The 26,322-nt window shown below is 47.2% G+C and overlaps 1 protein-coding gene across 1 annotated transcript in view; it reads right to left on the bottom strand.

Moving 5' to 3' along the window:
- adgrl1a (adhesion G protein-coupled receptor L1a) overlaps positions 1 to 26,322 on the bottom strand; it is a 149,864-nt gene that overhangs the window by 55,141 nt on the left and 68,401 nt on the right. Inside the window, exons 3-4 of the mRNA XM_056288563.1 lie at positions 13,662 to 13,875; positions 2,669 to 2,778 (exon numbers count right to left, since the gene is read on the bottom strand). Of these exons, the coding sequence (XP_056144538.1) occupies positions 2,669 to 2,778; positions 13,662 to 13,875 (324 nt within the window). The remainder of the gene's footprint in view (positions 1 to 2,668; positions 2,779 to 13,661; positions 13,876 to 26,322) is intronic.

Here is a 26,322-nt window from a genome sequence, read left to right as displayed (position 1 = left end):
AATCTGCTGTGGATTTAAGTTTTTTTTCCTTAATCTATCTATCTATCTCGGTCTCTCTCTCTCTCTCTCTGTCTCCCTATATATATATATATATATATATATATAGTGTGTGTGTGTGTGCGTGTGTGCATGTGTTTGTGCACCTCCTGTCCCTCCAGAGGAGGAGAGTGACAGAGGGCAGGGGTAATTGGCTCTTCTTTGTCCCCTCAGACAGGCAGAACTTTTCATCATGGAGGGATCAGCTTTCAATTTTCTGAGTCCCGCCATCCTTCAGACACAATCAACAAAGTTTCAAAACAAGGGAGGAGGAAAAATGCAAGTCAGCAGCTATTTAATCATCCTTTTGATTGCCTCTCAGAAAGAGAGAGGGAGGGGGAGACACACAGAGAGAGAGAGAGAGAGAGAGAGAGAGAGAGAGAGAGAGAGAGAGAACGCTCCCGTGTGCAGTCAGAGGGAAAAAGACAACGTTAGAATTCATGAGGAGTAGGGGGCAACAGAAGGCGGGGGGGCAGGCAGGAAGTGTCGCCGCCCCGACCTTCGATGGACAACACAGAAAAGGTCAGCACCTGGCTACCAACCCCACCAAAGGACTAACAAACAGGACTGCACCATGAGAGAGGCTGACCACGGCTTGCCCAAACTGAGCAGACAGGGAGAGAGCGAGGGAGGGAGGGTGGAGGAGACTAGTGGAGGACACGATGCCACTCAGAAGGCTGTGGAGGAGGAAACATTTAATACCCGGGGAAGTAATCCCCTGCTAACTCCTTATCTGTGACTGTGGCTGCAACTTGACTCTACAGTATTTTTCAGAAGGTAAGCGGAGGGGAGGGCACATGTGTATGAGAGAGCACTGAGCACAAGGAGTACACACATCGAGAGAGGGGGTGCTAGAGAGACAACCTCCCAGATGCAGGACATCAGAGCCGGAGACCTGGACCTTTAGATTTTCGCCACTGTAAAGAAAAACAAAAGTAGAAAAGTGACAGCGGGAGGGAGAGAATGGGATGATAAGATATCATGACAGACTGATGGACAAAGGGTGAATTAAGGAGAAGGCGAGAGACAGAATAAGAGCTACGGCGCTAAAGATTAGAGAACAGAGCTGAGCTCTGCACAGAACAGTTCTCTGAGAGATAGAGAAAGGATTTAAAGAGAAATGAAAGGCGCCACAATTGATACTGAGAGATATTTAGCGAAGAGAGGATGAGTGTGAGACCTCGGGGAGTAAAGTAGAGAAGAACAGAGAGAAAGACGGGGTGAGGGAGTAAAGGAGGTTAGTAGCTCGGCATTGACGTTGCTCCTGCATTTGGCCTTGTAGCGGTCCGCCTAAGGAAGAAGAGAGAGAGATTCACCCCGCATGAATATCTACTTCCTGCACCCGCCCCACCGCATACCCACAGCCATCAATCACAGTCCCTCTCTCCCACACCAAACAGACCCCCTCCCACCACCACCACCCACCACCCGCCCTCCCCCCATAATCCCCACCCCCACATCACACACCCTCTTCTGCTTCCCCTGGTGAAGGGGAGTGAGACTGCTGCCCCCGCCGGCCAGGTACTCCTGCACAGTGAGGGGATCAATGCTGAGAGTAATAACACATGAGAGGGAGGTGGGGAGACTACGAGCAGAGATTTTCACATGAGTGAGGCTCAATACAACACCTCATAATCCTTGCTGTGCCTGCTCCTTTGGCTGTGTGTGTGTGTGTGTGTGTGTGTGTGTGTGTGTGTGTGTGTGTGCGCATGTCACACCTGCCACAACACTGTAAGCAGCACCTTTAGGAAGCCAGCCGCCACCATGGCAACATTGAAATGTGTGACACCCCAGGTCATAGAGATTTAAAATAAACCCGTTTTTACATTTGTGTTAAGATTTCCATTGCAAGGCCTGTCACACACACACCGCCCCCCTGTCTAAAAGTCTCACCATGGCCCAGATTCATCTTTATTGGAAATCAAGGGGGGCAGTAAAGGTGTTTGGCAGCAGATAAAGGCAGCACAGTGCCCCTGGCTGAGTCAATGTGTTAGTTTTCAGGGGGGTGTGTTTCACCACTGTGATTACCATTAACGGCTGACCCGAGATGTGTGTGTGTGTGTGTGTGTGTGTGTGTGTGGCACTTATCAGAACCCTGTGTTTGGAGAGCACATTCCCCGCATGTGAAAATCTCCCTCAGTTGCTGGAGCGTCGCACTGCCGATGTAGAAAAAGGGTTTAGCGCCACGTGTGTGGGTCTGTGTGTGTGTGTGTGTGTTTGTGAGAGAGTGCGAGTATAAGAGAGACAGAGAGAGGGAGAGAGAAAAGAAAGAGAGAGTGGAAAGGAGGATGGCCGTTTGTCTCGTTTGTCGCTTGTGTGTTGACGTGTGCCAGAGGGCACGTGTCTGCGTGCGTGGCATGTGTCTGTGCATGTGGATGCCAATCAACTGTTGAGGACATTTTTTTTGGGCAGGGTGGGGTGGAGGGGAGGGGGGAGTATGGTGTGCATGTGTGGGAGGGGGTGGGGTGGGGTTGTTGGGTTTTGGAGGTGGGCTGGGGTTCAGAGGGTGGGTTGCGGTGGTAGGGAGGGGAAGGGAGGTAGGGTCGGGGCTGAGTAAATGGTGGAGGGGAGAGGGTGGAGGAGGTGGTGGTGGTGGTGTCGGGGCGGGGAGGGGGGGGTTCTCTGTACTCACTGTAAGGAACACACTCATATTGGATCTCCAGGTACTTGTAGGTCCCCGGGCAGGGGTCCGGGAACACGTCCGACCCTGCCACCACCACACACTGGGTGCGGTTGTTACACCTGCGAGAGGAGACAGACAGAGTGTGTGTGTGTAAGAGAGAGAGAGAGACAGACAGAGAGAGAGAGAGAAAGGAGGGAGAAAAAAGGAGGATGTAAAGAAAACAACCGAAACAAAATAGAATATGTACCGTTGTAAGAGAGACAAAGAGGAAGAGAGGGTGGAAAAAAAGGGAAGAAAAGCTCCTTCAGGCAAAGAAAGATGAAGAGAAAGGCTGGGAAGGGAGTAATTTCACACTAGACTAGATCATGTGACAGCTTGCCGCCGAGGGGAGGAGGAGGAATGAAGGAGGGAGGTAAGGGATAGAGGGAGGCCAACAGAGAGAGAGAGAGAGAGAGAGAGAGAGAGAGAGAGAGAGACATAAGAGCCTCCCCCCTCCTGGGGGATGGTGAGCGGGAGCAATTAGAGGTGAGAGAACTGCAAAGGACGAGCGAAGACGGCCGAGGCAAACACTCTACCCAGCATGCACAGGGAAAAATTCACATGCACATAATACCTCGATCTCAATCGCATCATCGTATGTGTCCTCACGTCCGCACGCACACACGCACACACACACACACACTCTGTCAAACACAAAAACACACAAGCGCAGCCCATACTCATTCTCACCACATAATCCCTCTCCTCTAGCCAGCTTTTAGCATTTCCCCTCCCGCTCTCTCTCTCTTTCTCACTCTATCTATCTCACGTTCTCCCTTTCTCCTTCGCTCGCTCTCCACGGCATGCTTCCCATCTTCTCCCAATGCTCATGTGTTCGCCACACTCACTCTATCATCCCATCATCCATCTCTAGCAGTCTCTCTCACACACATACACACAAACACACAGCTTCTCCACCTCAGTTTTCTCCTTTGCCAAATTTCTACTCCCCCCCTTTCTACCCCTCTCCGTCTCCTTCTCCACACTAGCACCCTGTGCCTCCAGTGTATGCTGGTGATAGCTGGCAGAGCTTCCATCGATTCGGGCTAAAAGGAAGCTGAGGCTGAGCCTAGCAATGGAGAACAGTTGCAGGAGCCCTAGAAATGCTCCAACACACACACACACACACACAGAGCAAGCTGTGGTAAACATGCTACCTTATTTGTTCTCCAAACCACTCATCAACAAGACAGGGATTTTAGGGGGAAAAGACAAAGCCGCAATATCATCCTATATTCCTAGCAAATGGCTATCTTTGCACCTAAATATCGTACGAATTTTTAGCGGGGTTTTTTAAATTCGATTTGGTAAAATGGGTGCGGTTGCAGCTGTACGTTCACCTGTTGTTCCAGGTGTAAAACCTCCCTGACTGGATGCTGGAACAACCGGAACAACTGGAACAACATGTGAATGTGCAGCTGCAACTGCACCCACTTTGCCAGGGCAACTTCAACACGCCATCAAAGATGAACGGCAGAAATTTTGGCCACTGGTAGCGCTACTGAGCAAAGTGAGTCCCCAGGACAAAAATACTAGCTTCCTCTCCAAGGTGCTGTGCTGAATTCTGGTAAAAACCATCTAACCATCCGTAAGCCATCCAAATATTAAAAACTAAGATTTTCTGAACACCATAGAGTGGTTTCTAAAAGCATGCTCTTCGTCTGCACAAATTAAATTTGCCAAAAAAATGTTTTTAATTCTGTAGTTAAGCTTTAATTACCTGGCAGAATGGAAAAACATCAGTTCTGGTAATACTAGACAAACACTAGTATTGAGAAATACTGGTCTAGCTAATCTGTAATATAAACATCCTATGTCTTATGTCACCAATGGTGAGCCACCTATTGCACACTTACACTTATTGCACTTTACAAGACATGCATTCTTTGCCATGATAAGATTACTGTCCAGTGCTTTGAGATCTTTAAATCTTTTTTTTTTTTTATTGACACAAGAATATAATTGCTGGCTTGCTGTGTGAGTTGCTTTGGATGGAAGTGACCGCTAAATGAGATAAAGTAAAAATGTAAATGTAACTTCATCACTTCAAGCAGCCATACAAAAGTTTGTCTGCAATATTAAAGCTGAAATCCGTGACTTTTCTCCCTTAATAATCGTTTTTCCCATATGGATCCTGGAGTCAGGTTGCATAATACCAACCACGGTTGGAGACACTCTCCATGTAGTCTCCGTATACCGCTGCTGAAGCTCTCTGGTTGGGCACATAGTTCATGTCAGAAACAACTGACGCAGGAAAAAAATAAAAAAACAAAACAAACGTGATGCCAAATTAGCGATGCTTCTGTTCTAAAAAACGGTCAATATTACTGTAAAACTGAGTTATGATGTAGGTTGACGACGTTTGCAATTCATTAGACGGCCTGCTTTATCTTAAGTTTGAGGATCCTGTAACCGAGGATATTTCCGCCTGCTGCGGGATTCGAGCTACTGCACCACGAGGCGACATCGCTAACCGCACTGTCCGGAAGTGTCCGGAAGCGTGCAGATCGTCAGAAGTCTCTTCGGGGGGCACGGGAATAACAAAGCTAGAGGGCGCGCATCCAGGAGAGGGTGACTACTGTAACCTACAGAAAGACTCACTGGCCGACTGCCAGGGGGTCGGCACCGCTCGACTAAAGGGTGATCCTCCCACGCGCCACATCCTCCTGCATGGTGAAACTCCTCACTGTCAGGTGAAAAGAAGCGGCTGGCGACTCCACATGTAGGAGGCATGTGGTAGTCTGTAGCCCTCCCCGGATCGGCAGAGGGGGTGGAGCAGTGACCGGGATGGCTCAGAGGAGTGGGATAATTGGCCGGAGACAATTGGGGAGAAAGGGGGGGGGGGGGACAGCATCGCTGTTCTTCGATTATGTCGCACTACATGGGGTAAAGACACCTGTTCGTCATTCCCAGTGTTCATAATTGGGTCCAACGCTGGAAATTTGTTGGTGATGACAAAATCCGTGTCAAAACTGGGCTGAAATCGTGTATTCTGATTCCGGCATTAGACTCCTCCAAGATCATCATTCCGGTTCTTGTTGATTCTGAGTTTCGATTCCAATGTGGTAAAAAAAGAGGTCAAACGTTTAGATAACAAAAATGTCTTTTTTTTAAGCATTAACTGAACATTAACAATGTAAATACATATAAATAAACACGTCATCCAAGGGAAATACTGGTGTCCAAACAACACCGTCATATTTGTAGATAATCAGTAGTGGAATATGCTCTAATCTCTCATATCTCACCTGACAACAACACAGTGGAAAGCAGTAACGGTTGAACCATTTGTGGATCACAGCATTTTGAGCTTCTTGTTGCATGTATGCATGAGTATGCAACAAATAACTCAATAGTTTTTCTTCAGACGGATCAGCATATCAGCCTTTTCAGGTAGTATGCGGGATCTTTCTGGACAAATAGTGTCTCCAGCAGTGGAGAAAACCCTCTCACTTGGGGTTGAGGAGGCCTGCATGCACAAATACGAAAATGCCACCTTTGATAGCAAAGGATATGTGGTTCTGTTGTTCCACCACCAGGCAGCAGGGTCATCAGATGTCACTGTTGGTGGCATCTCTTAGTACATCTGCAGCTCTCTGTCAGTCTGGTGTTGGATGGATGTGGTGCTGTTTGATAATGATATTTTCATCTTCAGGTCATCTTCAGCAAAAAGCTTCTCCAGCGGAGACATTATAGCCCTCTTGCAGGGAGGTGGCTGCTCCTCCTCTTCCTCACTCTCCTCAATTTCTCTTTGTTGTCTTATCTCCTCTGACTGCACTGTTACACCATCTTCTCCATGAGCATTCTGTTGGCTGCTCAGACTCAGTCAGCTTTCCTGTCATCAACTTTTCCTTAACCCGGTCTCAGACAGTGCTGTCCTCATCTCTGGGCTTAAAACGTCGGTCTAGTGCAGTGGCCTCTTCAAGGAAGTGTCCGATGTCATCACCCTGGTACCATTTGGAGAGGTTTTGCTAGACAGACTGCTTCAAGCTGGACACAAACACTGTGTCTCTCTCTTCTACAGTGAAGTGCTTCTCCAGCTTCTGACGAATTGGAAGGACCTGGCTGCATGTGGGCTCTTTTCGGATTAAACACAGAGTATGGATGTGAATAACACTCTCATCAGCTGGATGAACTCCTCTGCCTTTCGGGAAATCTTCATCCGTGCGTTGAGCAAGTCGGTCCCTCTCCGTGGGCTTTCTAAGTCGGCTGCTTGGATTGCAGGATACTGCTCAAGGAATCGTTCCAGCATCATCTTGAGGGAATTCCAATGAGTTCGAACATCCAGAATTAGGGAGTGTTGAGGCAGAACTATGAAACAAAGAAAATCCCACATGGACTTAAAATTGATAATGCATAGGAAATTAGATTATTTTTTTATTTTAATTTTAACAGTTATTGTCCTATTCTGTGTGTGTATTTAAATGTGTTAAATAAATTAAAATACATTTTGGTGCTTTGTGACAGACAACAGTTATCTTATCAATATGAGATCCAGTTTTTATGTATTTAAATGTGTTTTAAATGAATTGCTGTTGCTTTGTGACAGACAATAAAGTTAAGTAATATGAGATCCAGTTGTTATTTGGTGTAGTTAGTTACATAGTAAGACATGAGATGTATTATGTTACTTGCATTGTGTTAACAAATTTATTTCTTCCTGTAAAATGTACATACTAGTTCAGTTTAAATGAGCTGTCCTGTAAAAAGGTCAAATGAAGTGAAGTGAGGGATGCTTACTTAGGACTTGTTGCTTCTCCCGGAGCACAGGCTTCGCCATGGATGTCCGCTTCATCCAGACAAAAACATCCCTGATCTTGGCGGTCCATTTTACCACTGATGCCAGAGAGTAGACACTTTGTGCAGCTAAATTTAGTGTGTGGGCAAAACAGCCTAGCTTTATGAATTGTAGCCTTTTTATTGCCACATCCATGTTTGTGGCACTGTCAACAGTGACAGCCACTGTTTTATCCAATATGCCAAATTCTTTGTGACAGACAATAGTTATCTTATCAATATGAGATCCAGTTTTTATGTATTTAAATGTGTTTTAAATGAATTGCTGTTGCTTACTTAGGACTTGTTGCTTCTCCCGGAGCACAGGCTTCGCCATGGATGTCTGCTTCATCCAGACAAAAACATCCCTGATCTTGGCGGTCCATTTTACCACTGATGCCAGAGAGTAGACACTTTGTGCAGCTAAATTTAGTGTGTGGGCAAAACAGCCTAGCTTTATGAATTGTAGCCTTTTTATTGCCACATCCATGTTTTTGGCACTGTCAACAGTGACAGCCACTGTTTTATCCAATATGCCAAATTCTTGCAAGATGTCACCAATTTCTTCAGCCATCACTAGTCCTGTTTGTGATGTACAGACTGCCTTTGTTCTGAGTACTTTTTGTGTCATCTTTCCCTCAGTGAAATAGTGTGCTGTCACTGTAAGATTGTGATCTTGGGCCGCTCTGATGGCCGAGCGGAATAAACCATCTTGCAATCCGCTTGTCATGTGGCTGGGAGGTTCACATCCCAAACTGGCCGTAACCGTTCACGGCCAGAGCGTCCATGGGGTAAGACATTCATTAGGCCACCCTTACCCGAGGGATAGTGGGTGTAGATCGGTGTAGTGTTTGGGGACTCGTCGTTCTCCAGCGACCCCTCTGGCCCATCCGGGCGCCTGCAGCCAAGCAACCGAAAGCATTCTCCCTACGTCTCCTTCGTGGCCTGAAGGTAATGCAATCCATGCGAGGCTTCAGTGTGTAAAATAGTGAGAGCAGCCGACACGAGTTTGAAGGAAGCTGGTGTTACGACCATCTCCTTCCTGTGGAAATGTGAGCCAGGGGAGTTATTCGACAAGAGTTCCGGCCATATACCATTGGGTTAATCGAGTGGGATAAGGGGAAAAACTAGAAATAAATTCATATTTTAAAAAAAAGATAGTGATCTTGGGAAATGCTTGTCCAGCTGTCGCTGGTTAAGTCAACTTTGCATCACTGAGCTCAGATATAATGTCAGACTTTTCCACCTTGTACCATGCAGGAATCAGTTGATTGCTCAAACTATCTGGAGGGAGGAGTGTATTTTGAATTTAGGGCCCTGGTCATCTCCCTGCAAATAAAGATTCAACATGAAAATAACTGTTACTGCACAAGAAACCTATCATCATCAAAGTTTTTTTCCTACTTTTTTTTTTAAACCTATCCTATCTAAATGAAGGGGATTCGATGGAGAGAACGGGTGTAGCCCTTTCACCACAAAAGCCGTTACCGCTCTGTGGCACTTCTCAGTTTTCTCCTTGGTCATACTTCCTTTCATTGCCAAAGAGAATGATGTCTCAAGGCTTGCCGTCTTCCCAAGTTCTACTGGAGGTGCTCGCAACATGCTGGCACTGTCTGACACACTTGTAGTTGGAGACCACAGGACATCAAACACTGTACAGTCTTTCAAATTGATGCCATGCTGCCTTAAGTGTTTGGTCAGATTTGAGGTGCAACGTGCCTTGCAGCTAATAAACTTCCCACATTTACTGCACTCAGCCTTACTGTCACTTTCTTTGGCAAAGTACAGCCACACTTTGGACCATTTACCACGGTCCATCTTTCAAACTGCTGCTGTGATGCTAGTCAAACATGCTAACCGCTAGCTTTTTTTTCTCCCGTTTTTCTCCCCAATTTTCTCCAGCCAATTAATCCACTTTTCCAAGCTGTCCCAGTCGCTGCTCCGCCCCCTTTGCCAATCCGGGGAGGGCTGCAGACTACCACATACCTCATCTAATACATGTGGAGTTGCCAGCCGCTTCTTTTCACCTGACAGTGAGGAGTTTTGCCAGGGAGACGTAGCACGTGGGAGGATCATGCTATTCCACCCAGTCCCCCACCCCCCGAACAGGCGCCTCGACAGACCAGAGGAGGCGCTAGTGCAACAACCAGGACACATAACCACAGCCAGCTTCCCACCTGCAGACACGCCCAATTGTTTCTGTAGGGATGCCTGACCAAGCTGGAGGTAACATGGAGATTCGATCCGGCGATCCCCGTGTTGGTAGGCAACGGAATAGACCACCACACCACCTGGACGCCCCATGCTAACCGCTAGCTTGTATCAAAACAAATGGACGCAGACACACAGGCGCGGTTGCGTATGGTAGACAAGTCCTGGAAGATATATAATAATAATAAAAAGCCGCCAGGTCCTTGCAGACATATGTAGCCGTTGTTTGCAATGATAAAGATTTACATCTCTTTTAGGAACTGATAAGCAGAACCAAAATTCAACTTTTTTAATGAATACCGGTACCTGGCATTTTTACTCGGTTCTAATTTGGAACCAAGTTTCGGTTCCCAACCCTACTCAGCAGTCATTGGGTAGCAGGCAGGGAGACACCCTGGACAGACCACCAGACCATCACACGGGACCGACATACACACACGTACCCACACACATTCATACCTAGGGACTATTTAGTATGGCCGATTCACCTGACCAACATGTCTTTGGACTGTGGGAGGAAATCCACACAGACACGGGGAGAACATGCAAACTCCACACAGAGGACGACCAAGGACAACCCCCAAGGTTGGACTACCCCGAGGCTCGAACCCAAGACCTTCTTACTGTGAGGCGACCATGCTAACCATTGCGCCACCGTGCCGCCAGCACTGTATCAGACAGCATAAAATCAAAACAAAGCAGAGTAGACAATAAAAAGTTAATACAACAGGTAAGTATAAAATCATCATCTGCACAAAACTCAATGAAGCGTGGATCAGACTGAATATGCCAGTTTGAAAAAGGTACGTTTTGAGATGGGATTTGGAGGTTGAAAGAAAGTCAATGTTGCCAATGTCTTGTGGAGAGAGTTCCATAGGCAGGGGGGCAGAATGACTGAAGGTTCTAGACCCCATGGTAGTCATGTGGGCCAATGGTGTAGTGAGTTGGAGAGCAGAAGAGGATGTGAGAGTGCGGGAGGGCGTGTGGATATGAAGGAGTTCAGAAAGATATGAAGGAGCTAGGTTATTAAGGGCCTTAAAGGTGAGAAGCAGGATCTTGAAGTCAATACAGTATTTAACAGGGAGCCAATGGAATTGCTGAAGAACAGGAGTGATATGATGTATAGAAGGAGTTCTGGTAATGATAAGGGCAGCTGAATTCTGGATCAACTGAAGTTTATTAAGACGCTTGGGGGGAAGACCGAAGAGGATAGAATTGCAGTAGTCAATACGGGATGTTACCAGGGCGTAAGTGACGAGCGAAGACGATTAATATTGCATAGGTGGAAGTATGCAGACCGAGTGACATTGTTGATGTGAGTTTCAAAAGATATTGTGCTGTCCAAGATAACACCCAGACTCTTTACCTGAGGTGATGGAGGAACTATAGAATTGTCAATAGTTAGAGAAAAACTATCAGGTTTAGCCATAGTAGATTTAGTACCTACTAGGAGGACCTCAGTTTTATCACTATTAAGTTTGAGGAAGTGGTATGAAAACCAGGATTTCATTTCTAGTAAGCAGTCAGAAAGGGAAGTGGGTGGAAGAATGGAGGTAGGCTCGGTGGATAGATAAAGCTGGGTGTCATCCGCGCAGCAGGGAAATTGAATGCCAAATTTCCTCAAAATATGGCCACGAGGTAATAAGTAAATAATAAATAGGTGAGGTCCCAATACAAAGCCCTGGGCAACACCGGTAGTAACAGGAAAGGACTGTGATCTAAAATTTGTAAGTTGGGCAAACTGAGTGCGGCCAGAGAGATATGATCTAAACCAGTCAAGGGGGGTGCCAGTTATTCTAATGGAAGCTAATCTCTCTAGGAAGATGTTGTGTGAGATGGTATCAAAGGCTGCACTCAGGTTGAGAAGGACAAGTATGGTTAAGAGCCCAGCTGATCATTAGTGATTTTCACCAAAGCTGTCTCCATACTGTGCATGGAGTGAAACCAGACTGGAATTGTTAACACAGATTGCTGTGCATCAAGTGCACGTGTACCTAAGATGTGACTGTTCTTTCAAGTCTTTTAGAAAGAAATGGTAAATTTGTTGGTCTAATTATCTCACATGAGAAAAGCGTCATTAGTTGAAATCATCCATGATCTAGATACAGCCTCTCTACCTCATATCACATTTTGTACCGTGATCAAGACATTGCTGCTTATCGATTGTACCTGATCAGTATTAGTTAATTAGTGTTGATTAGTAATAGTAGATTTTTAATTGATTGTTCTAATAAGTTGTTTTTCCCTTAAGTTGTTGTCCCTCCTGTTTTATGACAGTATTCACTGATGCCATCCTCTGCCAACTATAAGTACTCCAATTGGTGCAACATTGATTATTCCAACAATTTTAGCAGTTTAATTAAAAAATTTGATACCAAAATTAATGACGCTAATTTGATATCCCTGTTGTAACCACAGTCTCTTCTGTATTTAATATTGACACTGGTTAGCTTTTCTCAGCAGTGAGCCTATGTGAGGGCATGCGGTACACAACATGGCAGCGCCCTCCTGGCAGTAGACCAGCGGTACCAAACTTTCTCATATATGGTCAAATATGCCCGCAACTTTTCTCATGGGCTCTTATTACAAGTTACCAACCCAGCATGTATTTGTTTTACATTTTTACATATTTACCATCCCTTTAATGACTGACGTAAAAACGTGTTATCAGAATCAGAATACTTTATTCATCCCCGAGGGGAAATTGGGTTTTATTGCAGACACTCACGCTCTAATAACTAAAAACTAACAAGATACAAGATAAGAAAATAGAAACAGAAACAAATAGAAATAAAGATAAAATAAGAAATAGAGATAAGAACAAAATATATCAACAAGCAGGGTGCACATAACACCCTATCTACACTGCACTACCACAGCACACAACAAGCAGCACAAACAAAACCCAACAGGACTAGTCCAATGACCATTAACTCAGAGTGCCTGACAGTCTGACTCTGAGGGACGAGTTGTAAAGTTTGACGGCCACAGGCAGGATGACCTCCTGTTGCGCTCTGTGGTGCTAAAGGTGGTGTTAAAGGGAAATGTATCAACTTTCACCCTTCTCTCTGTCTATCTGCAACAACACATAACACCTGAAGTTGTTCCTGATCATTTCTGCAGCTCTAGGGCGCAGTTTTTGCTGTGGCCATCAACGTATCGTGACGTCAGTTGGCAGGTGGAAAAACTAACAGTCTAGCAGGGGTTCTACTACTCTATTCTAAACACACTATTCAAAAAACACATCCTCATTCTCTCGGATAAACTACGTTTTTGTTGGTGTAAATGACATCCCACAACACTAGCATGGAGGATTTTATGCACGACGATACTAGCATGCATACAGCAATGCATTCTGGTACATGTAGGCACTGTGGGGAAAACTGTGAACAGGGGAACACGATTTCTCTGTCAAAAAAAGTTTTTTTTTGGATCCCCCCCCCCTTTTTCTCCCCAGTTGGACTTGGCCAATTACCCCACTTTTTGGAGATGCCCCGGTCACTGCACCACCCCCTCTGCCAATCCGGGGAGGGCTGCAGACTACCACATGCCTCCTCCAATTCATGTGGAGTCACCAGCCACTTCTTTTCACCTGACAATGAGGAGTTTCGCCGCCAGGGGGACGTAGCACGTGGGAGGATTACGCTACCCCCCGCGCCCCTCAGTTCACCCTCTCCCCTGAACAGGCGCCCAGACTGACCAGAGGAGGCGCTAGTGCAGCGACCAGGACACCCACATCCGGCCTCCCACCTGCAGACATGGTCAATTGTGTCTGTAGGGACGCCCGACCAAGCCAGAGGTTCTCCGTCAATTTAGTACACAGCGAGGACCTTGTTGCTTCAGTCGACTATATTGCTCAATAGTGCTGATTGCAAATACACAATACCAAAGGGGAAATTTCCCTTTAACGGAAACAGTTGATGATGCGCCACAGTCCACATACACAAGTTATGCTCACGCTCAAATCAATAGGTACCTCTGTGACATGATCTTGAAAGCGTCGGGCAGGTAACACTGCACATTCTCCATCTGGAAGGGGTCTGCATCGCAGATCTTGTCATCAGTACGACCGTAGTTGGCCGTCTCAATCATGATGACGTCACTCCCAGGGCAGCGCAGCTCGATTGGGTAGCCCTCGCATGCCAGCTCCCGACGCATCAGGCCGAAGGGCATGGCCGACCGACTCAGAGCTAGAATGGGGGGAAGGCAGAGAAGCGAGAAAGACAGTTATTGATATTCCCAGAACTTTTTTTTTTCACACTCATAGTGTAAATCGGGCGGTTACTTGTCTAAACTGAGATGCAAATTCATAGTAACTGTTGAAAAACTGATGAAAATTAAATGAAAGTTGGGAAAACATCTGCGAGTCGGCGTTAAGTTTTTATCACATGCAAGCATAAAAACTTTCCAGTGATATTTAGGTCTTCCAATAATTTAGTGTTTCCATCAGCTTTTTTCATTCAATCTTCAAAATTCTCACAAGAAAAAAAAAAACGATGTGGAAACACAGCTGATGTGGCCTGGCAGTCTTCTTACTGTCAATCAAATCCTGGCGCTGGGATCGAGAAGCTCCTCCAGTTTTTCCACTGAGATATTTAATCACTTGTGAGACAAACTGTGAGACCAAAATGTTAAACTCCTACACATGGAGAGACACATGAACAGCCAACAGCCTATCCGACTCCTCACCGTGCCACAGAGCTACGTCTACCACCAACGCTCAGGCTCCCCGGATGAAACAACCTCCCCGGCATCCTTCCATCCCACCAGTTCATTTATTCTGTAATATGCTGGAGCTGATATATATATATATATATAGATATATATAGATATATATATATATATATAGATATATATAGATATATATATAGATATATATAGATATATATATAGATATATATAGATATATATATAGATATATATATAGATATATGAAATGGCTGTTTGGTGATACTCTCTCACGTGTGTGTGGACCACCACCCTCGGCCAGACCCTTCACTTCATTCAGGTGCAGCTTTCAGTATCCAGGCTGAGCTATTTAAATACTAAGCCATGAATGAATGAGGTGCACATAAGCTGATGATGAAGTCCTATTTCTCTGACCTAATCCATCAGTTCTTGCTGTTTCTACCGGGTGTCAGTTGAACACCTTGGAATTTACCCCGCCAGTGAAAAAGGGAAGGACAACAGTTAAAAGAGAGAGAAGGATAAAAAGAGATTCGATGTGTCCCTCCACCTTCGGTATATTAAGGACTATTTGCATACCCCCCCACTAATGAGCTGAGTGAAAGGCATGTCAGCGCACCGCGGCCGGCAGTCGGCTCTGCCTGGAGAGGAGGTCAGCAGGGCCAGCGGGGCACAAGAGGGGGTTAATCGCTGTGTCAGACTGAGAGGCATGAGAGAGTCATTTCTGTGTCTCTCCAGCTCTCCCCAATAGCTGGGTTACTTTTCAACGGCACAAAAACAAAATGGCTGCCAAGTTTCTTCATAGCCCAGCCCAGCCTAGAGTAAGTGCAGCGAGGGAATTGGAGAGAGAGAGAAAGAGAGAGAGAGAGAGAGAGTGAGAGAGAGAATGATCTGGCATTGGAGTTCTCCATAGTGCTGAAGGACAGCCAGTATTACAGAGGGGAGCGGTCCCTGGGCTGAGAGAGATGGTGCGAGCTGAGGGCCACTGTCTGTGGACCTGGACTGACAGCAGTGGGGTAAGTCTATTTAACTGCTTTCAGAGAGCAACATCCAGAGTGATGGAGCTGCAGTGGGAGGGGGAGGGAGGGGGAGAGAGAGCGAGAGCGAGCGAGAGCGAGAGCGAGAGCGAGAGCGAGAGAGAGAGAGAGAGAGAGAGAGAGAGAGAGAGAGAGAGCGCGCGTTGGAGCGGCGGCAGTGGAGCTGTCCGCGGTCCTGAAAGGATCAGGCCGGTAGAGGCAGCTAACCCTTCCCAGAGGGGGAAGACAAGGCAACACATTAAGCTAATGGTGGCCATATTGCCAGACCTCACTGGACAATTCCTAGCACCACTGACGCAAGGTTTCAGAGTTTTTTTTTTTGTTTTTTTTTTAAGGTGATGGGGGGGGGGAGCTCTCCGAGTGCTCCCTCCCTACTACAAACTACCCCTACCTCCCCTGTGTAAAAGAGTAGCAGAGGTGGAACTGAAAGTTAAATGCCCTATCTAAGTTAAAGTGCTGCTACTTTACTGATTATCTACTTGATTAGCAGAATTACTCATGTGAAGTCAACGAGTTTCTTCCTGGGAAAAACTGCCCGAGTATTTAAATTGTGTGAGTTGCTTTTGTTCTTTCCGCTTTAGCTCCGGAAATATGGAAATATTCTGTAGCGGACATGGCCAATATCATTGGAAACAACCTGGATTAATATCGTATTAACAATCTATTGTAGCAACATAAATATGCAAAAACACACAGTATCAGTAATATTTAAGAATTTATCTTTCTACTCTGTAACCGTTAATAAAATAAAAGTAGTGAAGTAGAATACTGCTAATCAACTCAAAGTAAACGTACTGTGATTTCATTATGCTCAAATAAGTCCTGTCACAAGGAAACGTTTACACAAGTACTGTAGAGCTAATTCCTTACTTTCCACTTCTCACACCGAGTCGGTCTCTCTCTCTCCACCAATCTCTCCCGAGTAGCGCTGGACCCCACATGCCGAAGCCTTTGTGTGTGTGTGTGTGTGTGTGTGTGTGTGTGTCTGCCCAAGTCCGAGGCTCGTGCCGCTTAGGTTACAGCCGCTGCATGTCCATTCAGGAGGATTGCCCGTCAGGGTCAACGTCAATGTCAGTCACCCAGACGTGCTCCGCGGCGACGTGTGTGCTACACGACTCACTGCCGTCGGACTTGCTCATATTTCTAAATGCCACCCATTTACGCAGCCGGGACTTCGAGTTGGGGTTGCGCAACTAACAGCCATTAAGGCTGGATGACGACTCCACGCGTCTCATGCCTTGCCAGCATGCAGCGGCAGTGCCCAATCACAAAGGCCTCGATGCAAAAGTGCACACTAATGAAAGGGTATGGAGACGTTAATGGCGTGCAGAGACTGGCCGATGACGTCGTGCCCAAACAGCGAGGAAAGAAAGGGTATGGGAATATACCCCAACGCACATTATTTGGTGGACACTTGTGCGTGCTCATATGCAAGTGCCCAGACAAACTGACAGACAGACACACAAAAATGCACTTGTCAAGAAGACACGCAGCCAGAATTATACAGATAGACACACAGAATCCCTCTCTCTCACTCACATACACACACACTGGCGTAAATATAGGTGGTGCAGCCGGTGCAGTGGCACCAGGGCCTGTCGCTAGGGGGGGCCCGTCAATATCTCTGCATGCATTGTCCTAGTCCAATGTTACGTGTCTGTTTTGAGCATGTGATGATAGCTTGTTTAGCACGCAATATCATTTACCTATCTATAGCCTACCTAAGTAACATTAGAAAAATAAAATCAAGCAAGCAAGCATGAGTTACACACATAAAAGTGGATGTAAGAAGAGGAAGGAGAGCAAGGAAAAACAGGAAAGAACAGCAAAACTCCAGAAATTGGATGGATTTTTCTTAAAGAGCAGTATAATTGATGGCGATGGGAGAGAAGAAAAATCGGCACAGACACAGACTGGAGTGTTACCGCCGGCGGCAGAGAAACCTCGGAGGTAGGGTAGCAAGCTAACTCTAGTAGCCTAGGATTTCTGTGTTACCGTAATCTAATGTGGTTACTAAATTGTCTGTTACTTTGATATTTCTATTTTATTTGTTATATTTTATGCTGTGACGCACTTTGTGATTGTAGATCTGTGAAAGGTGCTATACAAATAAATTACTAAAATTACTTACTAAACCCACCTATGGTGGTGGTGGTGGTGTGTGTGTGAGCGAGTGAGAGAGAGAGAGACGGGGGGGGGTCTACGAGGGTTGCTTGCACCAGGGCCCATAATAAATATGCTACGCCAGTGTACACACACCAACAAATGCACACACACACATATACACAATACATATATAAATGCTCTCGTGAGAAGAAACACACATGTGCACAGACATCTATATACAATCTCTCTCACACACACACACACACACACACACACACACACACACACACACACACACAGGAAGTGTGGCGCCACAGTGGGATTACAGTGTGCGGTGCCAGTGTGTGGCCCTCCTCTGTTAGCTCCCCTGTGGTTTAAGTACAGAGCGGCGTACAGCTGGCCGACGATTAAATCATCACACCATGCCAAGAGCGGAGCATTACTGACAGCGGACCACCAGGAGTATACACATCCAATCCACTTGTACTGTGTGGACCTACACACCAGAAGGACCAGACCCCGGCAGAGGAGGCCAGATTATAGGCCACACACACACACTCACACAACGCCCGTAGCACCACGCCGAGGGTCCTCATTGTTTGCTATTCAAATCTTACTTCCTATATATAGCACAACACACCCATGCGGCATCATTTTGGCAGCTTTATGGTTTAAGCACCAACGGGTGTAAACATGCCCCTATTTTAGGACAAACGAAGCAGCGCTTGCAAGTAGGTGCAGGTCCCTTACTTGTATATACTGTCTCATCCCATACAGTCTCTCTGAGGCATGCTCTGTCTGTGAACGCCTCAAGTTTGTGTGTGTGTGTGTGTGTGTGTGCTGTACAATATAGAGTGAGTGATAGTGACTCAGCCAGATAGCCCGGGGCCTAGTTGGGGATGCGGCTGGCCCTGAGTTGAACTGAGAGGAGATGAACTGGGGATAAGGCTGGACTAGCCATCGGCAATGACTGTCCTTCACTCTGCAGGAATCCATCAACATTCAGGGTCTCTGCACGCACGTGCTTGAGCACACGCACACACGCACACACACACGCACACACACACACATAGGCCCGTTCGCATGGGACTAGTATAACCTGGGGACCTCCAGCAATTTGTAATAATTGTGGCGGTCATCTGTGATCTTAATCCCGTGTGAATCGGCCACGTCCGTCATTTGTAAAGTAAAAGCTCCAGCCCAAATGACCCACCACCAAACTTTGGCAAACACAGAGGCCATCTAATAATATCAGTCCTGTGCGAATTGGCACCTCAGTAATTTGGGGGTGTATTTTATTTTATTTTTATTTTTTTTAGCAAGGTATTTTGTCTTGTTTTGTTTTTTCCGCATCTTTTTTCCGCCTCTTTCCCGGTTGAGAATTATGGAGGCTGCGGTGGAAACTATGGATGAAAGTTCTGACGTTATTTTGGCCGCAAATTCAGGAGGCTCCTCTCGCTACACATCATTTCGTCAAATTGCTTTTGGTAACGTGGTTCCCCCCACCCTCGGCTCCGTGCATAACTACAGTCCACTGACTTCCGGTTTCGACTGCGGCGGTCATACCAGTTTCCTGGTTGTTGGCATGTGCTAGTGACAATGGCCTATTTTTCCCGATGGCTGCAAGATTCACTGTGGATAAATGTCAACGACATGCACAGAATTGTCAACAAACCTGCAACTACCAGCAAACGGGGTGAAAAGTTTCAAGTTGCACATATCCAGTTAGTCTGCACATGTTGTCGACATTTATCCATGACAAATCCTGCAGGCATCGCGAAAAACATGCCACTGCCATGTGTCATAGCACACGCCAACAAACAGGAAACTGGGATGACCGCCGCAGTCGAAACCGGAAGTCAGTGGACTACACTTATGCACGGAGCCGATTAAACTGGGTGTCTCTTTGTGCGTCCAATGCCTGTTTTCCTTCTTAGCAGCTGTGGCTCTTGTCGTTCGAGACCATAGAGCTACATAAGACATCCGAGACAGCAGAGGAAAACAGTGTCCGGGAAGCAGATGTTACGCGGAGCCTTGACATTTTCAACCGTGTCCGGGGGATAATGTCAGTAAATTCGAGTAAAATACAGACTTCGGTTATCCCATGCGACTGCACCACACAAAACACAGACGTGTGTGTGTTGGGGGGGGGGGGGTAATTTCTATACCACACGAGGTCCCCAAGTAGTCCCGTGTGAATAGGGCAATAGACGGACATCCATCGAGCACCGTCTGCAGGCAGGCTCGTCAAAGCTGTATGGCAGAGTACCCCCCCCCCCCCGATTGTATCTGGCCATTTACCCCACTCGCTGTTCCACCCCCTCTGCCGATCCGGGGAGGGCTGCAGACTACCACGTCTCCACTGATACATGTGGAGTCGCCAGCCGCTTCTTTTCCCCTGACAGTGAGGAGTTTCGCCAGGGGGATGTAGTGCGTGGGAGGATCATGCTATTCCCCCCCAGTTACCCCCCCGAACAGGTGCCTCGACTGACCAGAGGGGGCGCTAGTGCCGCGACCAGAGCACATACACACATCCGGCTTCCCACCCGCAGACACGGCCAACTGTGTCTGTAGGGACGCCCAACAAAGCCGGAGGCAACAGCGGAGCGCTTTTCCACGGTGGCAGCCACGTTACTGGATAGGCCTACGAGGAGCAGAGTCTCACAACGAGACTGATTCATGAGTCGCCCGCCGTGCGATATAAATCTGCCATAATACCGGTCAGCCACAAGATATGATTGTTCCCCATTTCCGCAGAAACATATCATGAGGCAGTACAAGCCAAAGCATGTGGGTCGCTCCGTATGAAGTTTAGAGATCCCACAAACATAATCAATGGACAGAGAAATGATGCTCCTCCAAAACAAGGTGGCACGAGGGGCGGAAACGAGGTGACTCCATCATGGACATTCCAGGGACAGGAGGGACGGCTGATTGGATTTGACTAACAACTCAAACGCAGTATTTATAGCCTATGGGTGGTGGTGGGGGTTGTAGGACCCTCTGACAAGCCAATAACATAGATCAAGGCACAAGACACTGTCTGTATGCACACTTTTGCTCTCTCTCTCTCTCTCTCTCTCTCTCTCTCTCTCTCTCTCTCTCTCTCTCTCTCTCTCTCTCTCTCTCTCTCTCTCTCTCTCTCTCTCTCTCTCTCTCTCTCTCTCTCTCTCTCTCTCTCTCTCTCTCTCTCTCTCTCTCTCTCTCTCTCTCTCTCTCTCTCTCTCTCTCTCTCTCTCTCTCTCTCTCTCTCTCTCTCTCTCTCTCTCTCTCTCTCTCTCACACACACACAGGCACCCACAAAACACATGCGCGCGCACACACGAATCTGCACAAGATGCACAGGAAACATAGATTAATTAATTCAGACAGGGATATGGGAGATGTGCTGGCCTCGACGCAGATCCCAGGGGAGGGGGGGTCAGCAGGGACATGTCCCCTTCAACTTCTGAAAAACATGAATAATCCATCCATTATCCAAGCCGCTTATCCAGACTGGGGTCGTGGGATGCTGGAGCCTATCCCAGCAGTCATTGGGCAGACAGGCCACCAGCCCATCGCAGGGCTGACACATTCACACCTCGGGACAATTCAGTATGGTCGAGTCACCTGACCTACATGTCTTTGGACTGTGGGAGGAAACCGGCGCACCCTTAGGAAACCCACGCAGACATGGGGCGAACATGCAAACTCCACACAGAGGACGACCTGGGATGACCCCCAAGGTTGGACAACCCCGGGGGTTCGAACCCCGGACTTTCTTGCTGTGAGGCGACCGCGCTAACCACTGCGCCACCATGCCACGTGGTTAGCACGGTCGCCTCACAGCAAGAAGGTGAATGTGAATAAATTATTTGATTATTTAATAAATCATGTAATTGAAAATATGTATTGATTAGAAGCCGACTTTAAATAATTCACACATAAACACAACACTTCTCGAAGGTTTTGTTTGGGGTCCCCCCGTTTATCCTACTCAGTGGTCGGAAACGTTGCTTGTAATAAACTAAGTGGGAATTTGGGAAATTAAGTTAACAGTTTACTTCATCCTGAAACATTTGCTTGCTATTGGACTACGTTTCCCAGATTCCACCTCCCTGTAGCACGTGACAGAGTTGCGTCTTCAGTGGGGGAGTCTAGTGGCTGGGGTGACTGGTGGGTGTTAGGACCAGAGGCTAGTCCAGTGACAGATGCCTTGTAAGTAATTTTGTTCAAACAAAGATAAAGTCTACCCGTCAACAGAATAAAAGGTTTAAAAATGTAACCAGACTGTATTTACCGCCTCAAGTGAATTAACGTATCCCCAGCCAGACTCATATTTAAGCTAGCTCGCTAGCTAATGGTGCATTGATCATACCCATAAAACGTCCAATAATAGCCTGGGTGTGCATTTGTTTGAATCGCATAGTGCACCCTGCCTTTATTAGAGACAGGCCATTATTTGAGACATGCATTTATATTGTAGCTATATTAATTTAAAAATTCGGATACTCATTCCAGTTTCTGATGGTGAGTGGTGTGAAGGAGCTGCACCTTACATTGTAACGATCGTCTAGCTAAATACAACATAAAAACATAAATGTTTACTTAGCTATTTAAATGTGTGCCAGCTCACCTTAGCTAGCTTCTGCGAACCTATACGAGCATTACTGCCTCCCGTAGCCCATATCAACACCCACTGCTCATTATGGTATATTAGCGTTAAATTAAGAGTTAAGTTGAAATATACTAATTCCTTCCATAATTAAATAATTAACCTGCGTCATGTTTGTGTGTATGGGCGGCACGGTGGCACAGTGGTTATCGCGGTCGCCTCATAGCAAGAAGGTCCTGGGTTCGAGCCCCAGGGTAGTCCTAACTTTGGTGGGTCATCCCGGGTCATCCTCTGTGTGGAGTTTGCATTTTCTCCCCGTGTCTGTGTGGGTTTCCTCTGGGGGCTCCCGTTTCCTCCCACAGTCCAAAGACACGTAGGTCAGGTGAATTGGCCGTACTAAATTGTCCCTAGGTATGAATATGTGTGTGTGTGTGTGTGTGTGTGTGTGTGTGTGTCAGTCAGGTCAGGGTTTACCAAAACATGGCAGAGAAAAGAAAAAAGGTGGACATCAGGACATTTTTGTAGGCTCCAAACGCCACTGTATAAGTAGGAAGACCTCTGTAATACTACAAACACTAGTTGATTAAGTCCTTATAGAAAATAAAGGGCTAACACAAATGTTCTATAATTGTGCCATTAGACAACGACAGTAAATCAATCTGTGGATGGCAGCAGCAGCAAAACATAGAGGGACAGAGACGAGGAGTGTCAGGTAAGGTCTCACAGTTGCAGTCTTGAGAAAATTCCATGTTTGTGTGCCCCCCTCCCAAAGTTGTATATCCACAGAAAACATAAGCATGAAAGTCTGGGATCATTCAAAATAAAGCGAGAATGAGACATGACCTGAAACGAAGCATCACGACCCCATGCCATAGAGAAGTAAAAGCGAGACTTTGGTCAGAACATGGTCCAACACATTGTAATGATGGATAAACTCAGTTTGGTATGAAAGTGAAAGTCAAAGAGAAGCAGACACATACAGAGTTCTCAAAGCAAAAAAAAAAAGAGTGAAAGATGAACACTTCTACCTCTACACATTAACAAAAACTTTCTAACATCACTGGCAGTGCACTCTGAAAGTCAGACATAAAAGCACTTTGATTCCAATTCAGAGCCAGCTGCAGTTTGACCTTGGACCACTTTGCCACAGACACTCTGTAGAGCTTTCTTTTTCAGGAATAATTGAGAGAGAAGGTTCGGCCTTGCAGGCAGCCAGGCGTTGTGATAGCAACTCTGCAAAGAACACAACACAAGGAGATTATACTCGTGGAGCTCTGTGGGCCCCAAGGCTGACTAGCTTAGCTGGCTAGCTAACTGTCATTCGGGGGCCAAAATGCACTCAGCTACTCTTAGCCCTTCTATGTGTTCCAGCGGTCATCTCCTAATGCTTCTCATTAGCACTGAACTGAACCAAGGTGCCAGGGAGCATGCTCAGCCAAGGGTTGTGTTTTATTGGTGACTGAGAAACGGGAAAAAAGCCGGGGAAGTTGGGTTTGTCTGTTATCACATCATCCTCATAAGATGCTGCCAGTGGAAACAAGGGTGACAGGTGGGTATACTCTTTTGTTTTTGTAAATTTAAATATACTTTTTTTCTAATCCCAAGGGGAAGGACATTCTTCTGAGGGCCGCCAGTCTAAGCAGCAGCCCTGGAGCAGGAAGGGTTACATATCCTGCTCAATGGTGCTTCACGGATATTGTGGTTGATGCTCCACTCAATAGGGGTGGGAGCACACTAACCATGGTCATTGTGCCGACTATGTTTAAAGACAATGGGGACAAAAAAACTCCATACTCCTGCAAAAACCTTGGACCTCCCCGCTGGCAAGGAGAGACCTCCACCTCACTCCCTCATGACTTAAAAGTGGGCTGGCTGAGGGGCACAAGTCATCCCAGAGTCTCTGGTGAGAGCCTTGAGAGGCCTCAGTCATGGGAATCCCACCGCAGCAGGGAATTATCCCCGCGACCAATTTCGCCGGTAGTTTATCAGCGTAAGCGCTGTATCTTAGCGACTCACTTAGTGCAGCCAGTTAGCTTAACAACTTGCTGGAGCGTGGCCTGTCACTGCAGACAAGCTGAGGCACTGCAGCCAGGGATGTCACATCCAGGCAGCCTTCAAGCTGAGGAGTTGTGACAAAGTGACATCCTGAGACCAAACTACAGCTCTGGTATGGGGACGTGGGGTGGGTGCAGAGGAGTTGGGGGAGTGGTAAGGCACTGGGAGAGGGGGCGGGTCGGAGGGATATTAATACTAGCCTAAGAGCTAAGAGGCCGACTCCTGCAGAAGACAGGGCAGAGGAAAGAGAGGAGACGAGATGGAAAGGGACAGAATTGGGAGTCACCAGCCACGCTACAGGGTCAGAACACAAAACAGCGCCAAACTGACACACATCCCCTGTGATGGAGCCAAGTTGATCTGAGAGACAGGGGAGGGTGGAGGACGGAAAAGGAGCGGAGCCAGATAGTGGGGGAAATGAGATAGGGCAACAATATATAAAAAAGGGACAGAAACCATCAAACCGGATGCTGGCTGAACCTGCAAACAGAGACACTCCCACAGTGAAGCCGCAAGGTCACTGACACAAAGGGAGCCAGACGGAGAGATTCAAAGGGGAGCCATGTCCATTGTTCTCGTCTGCTCTCGGTACAGCCTCTCTCTCTCTGCAGCGACCCAATCTCATAACTGAGCCCAATTACAACACAGCCCATCACATTACATCATTCATAAGAGAATTAAATGCATCCCTCTTGGAGCTGGCGAGCGCAGGCACATGATTGTGCATTTTCAGAACTACACACAGTCTCGCAAACACACCACGGTCTAACACGCACATGCACGAGCACGCAAACACACACACACACACACACACACACACACACACACACACACACACACACACACACACACATCCCTCCCTCATCCTCATCCATCCTGAACCTCTGAACCCTCTCACAGTGTGTTGACAAACTCTGCTGTGGGGGAAACTGGAAGGCAGAGCAGGGAGATTAAGATAGACAGTTAAGAAACCACTGAGACACACACACACACACACACACACACACACACACACAAATAGACAAACGTGCATGCAAGCACGGCCAGATACACATTCGCATGTGCACACACAGAGAAAGTCTTGAGAAGAGAGGGGCAGAAAGGGTTTGTGCTCATACTGTCAAGTCACGCCACCGCCGGCGCCTCATTATGCAGCGCAGCAGCAAGACACAACAGCACAGCCCCCCAACAAGAAACACAAACAGCCGCCAACCCCCCCCCCCCAAAAAAAGGTCTGAGATTCACCTGGTGTAAGATATTCCCCCGTCTCCCCGGGGAAGAGAGCTGTGCTCCAGACCTGACACAACTCAATTCTGTTCTCCGACTCCACAACACAACACAACACAACACAACACAACACAGCGGGCACCGACTCAGGCCCGGAGCCTCCGTAAAAACGAGAGAAGGAGGGGAGGAGCGAGCAGGCACCGGCATAAGGTGAGCGAGCCGTGGGTGGTGCGTGGAGGAACGTGACGGAGGGAAAAGAAAGAGGGATGATGGAAGATTAGGAGAACGAGAGGAGTGAGGGGAACCGAGAGGCCAGAGCGAGGGGTCAGAGACTGAATGAGTTCCTTTATAGGTCCCCCCCCACCCAAAGAGACGTTTGTGTGTGTGTGTGTGTGTGTGTGTGTGTGTGTGTGTGTGTGTGTGTGTGTGTGTGTGTGTGTGTGTGTGTGTGCAAACTGTTAGGAAGGATGAGTGTCAAACTCCGGCCCCGCATCGCCTTCGACACTTAATTAACCTCCTTATACGCTATGCCACAGGCTTCGGCGGGTGTACAGCTTGTGTATATCTGTGTGGTGTGTGTCTGTGTCGGTGCAATCACAGGGATGTGCGTGCACATATTCGTATCCGCATGTGTTTGTTCGCGTGCCCAAGTGTGTTACCGTGCATCAAGCGCCCTTGTGCGAGTGTTCTGTGAGCCAGCACATGTGACATTTTGTGCGTTTTCCATCCTTCGAGCGAAACATGAAAGATGCATTTGGCTGCAAAGCCCCGCCGCTCTGGTCGCTCGCCATCTTGTTTACGTACTCGGCTGTGAACGATACACATACCCCCCCCGCCCCCGCCCCCCTCACCCTCGGCACCATCCCTCGATCCCTCATCCAATTACATCCACCCGGAAAGACTCTCTCTCTCTCTCTCCCCCTCATTTGTCC

This window comes from Lampris incognitus, chromosome 10 (genome assembly GCF_029633865.1).
Source record: "Lampris incognitus isolate fLamInc1 chromosome 10, fLamInc1.hap2, whole genome shotgun sequence".
In the NCBI taxonomy this organism is placed as follows: Eukaryota; Metazoa; Chordata; class Actinopteri; order Lampriformes; family Lampridae; genus Lampris; species Lampris incognitus.
The sequence above is the reverse complement of the archived record's forward strand: the minus strand, read 5'-3'. Positions and strand labels throughout refer to the sequence as shown.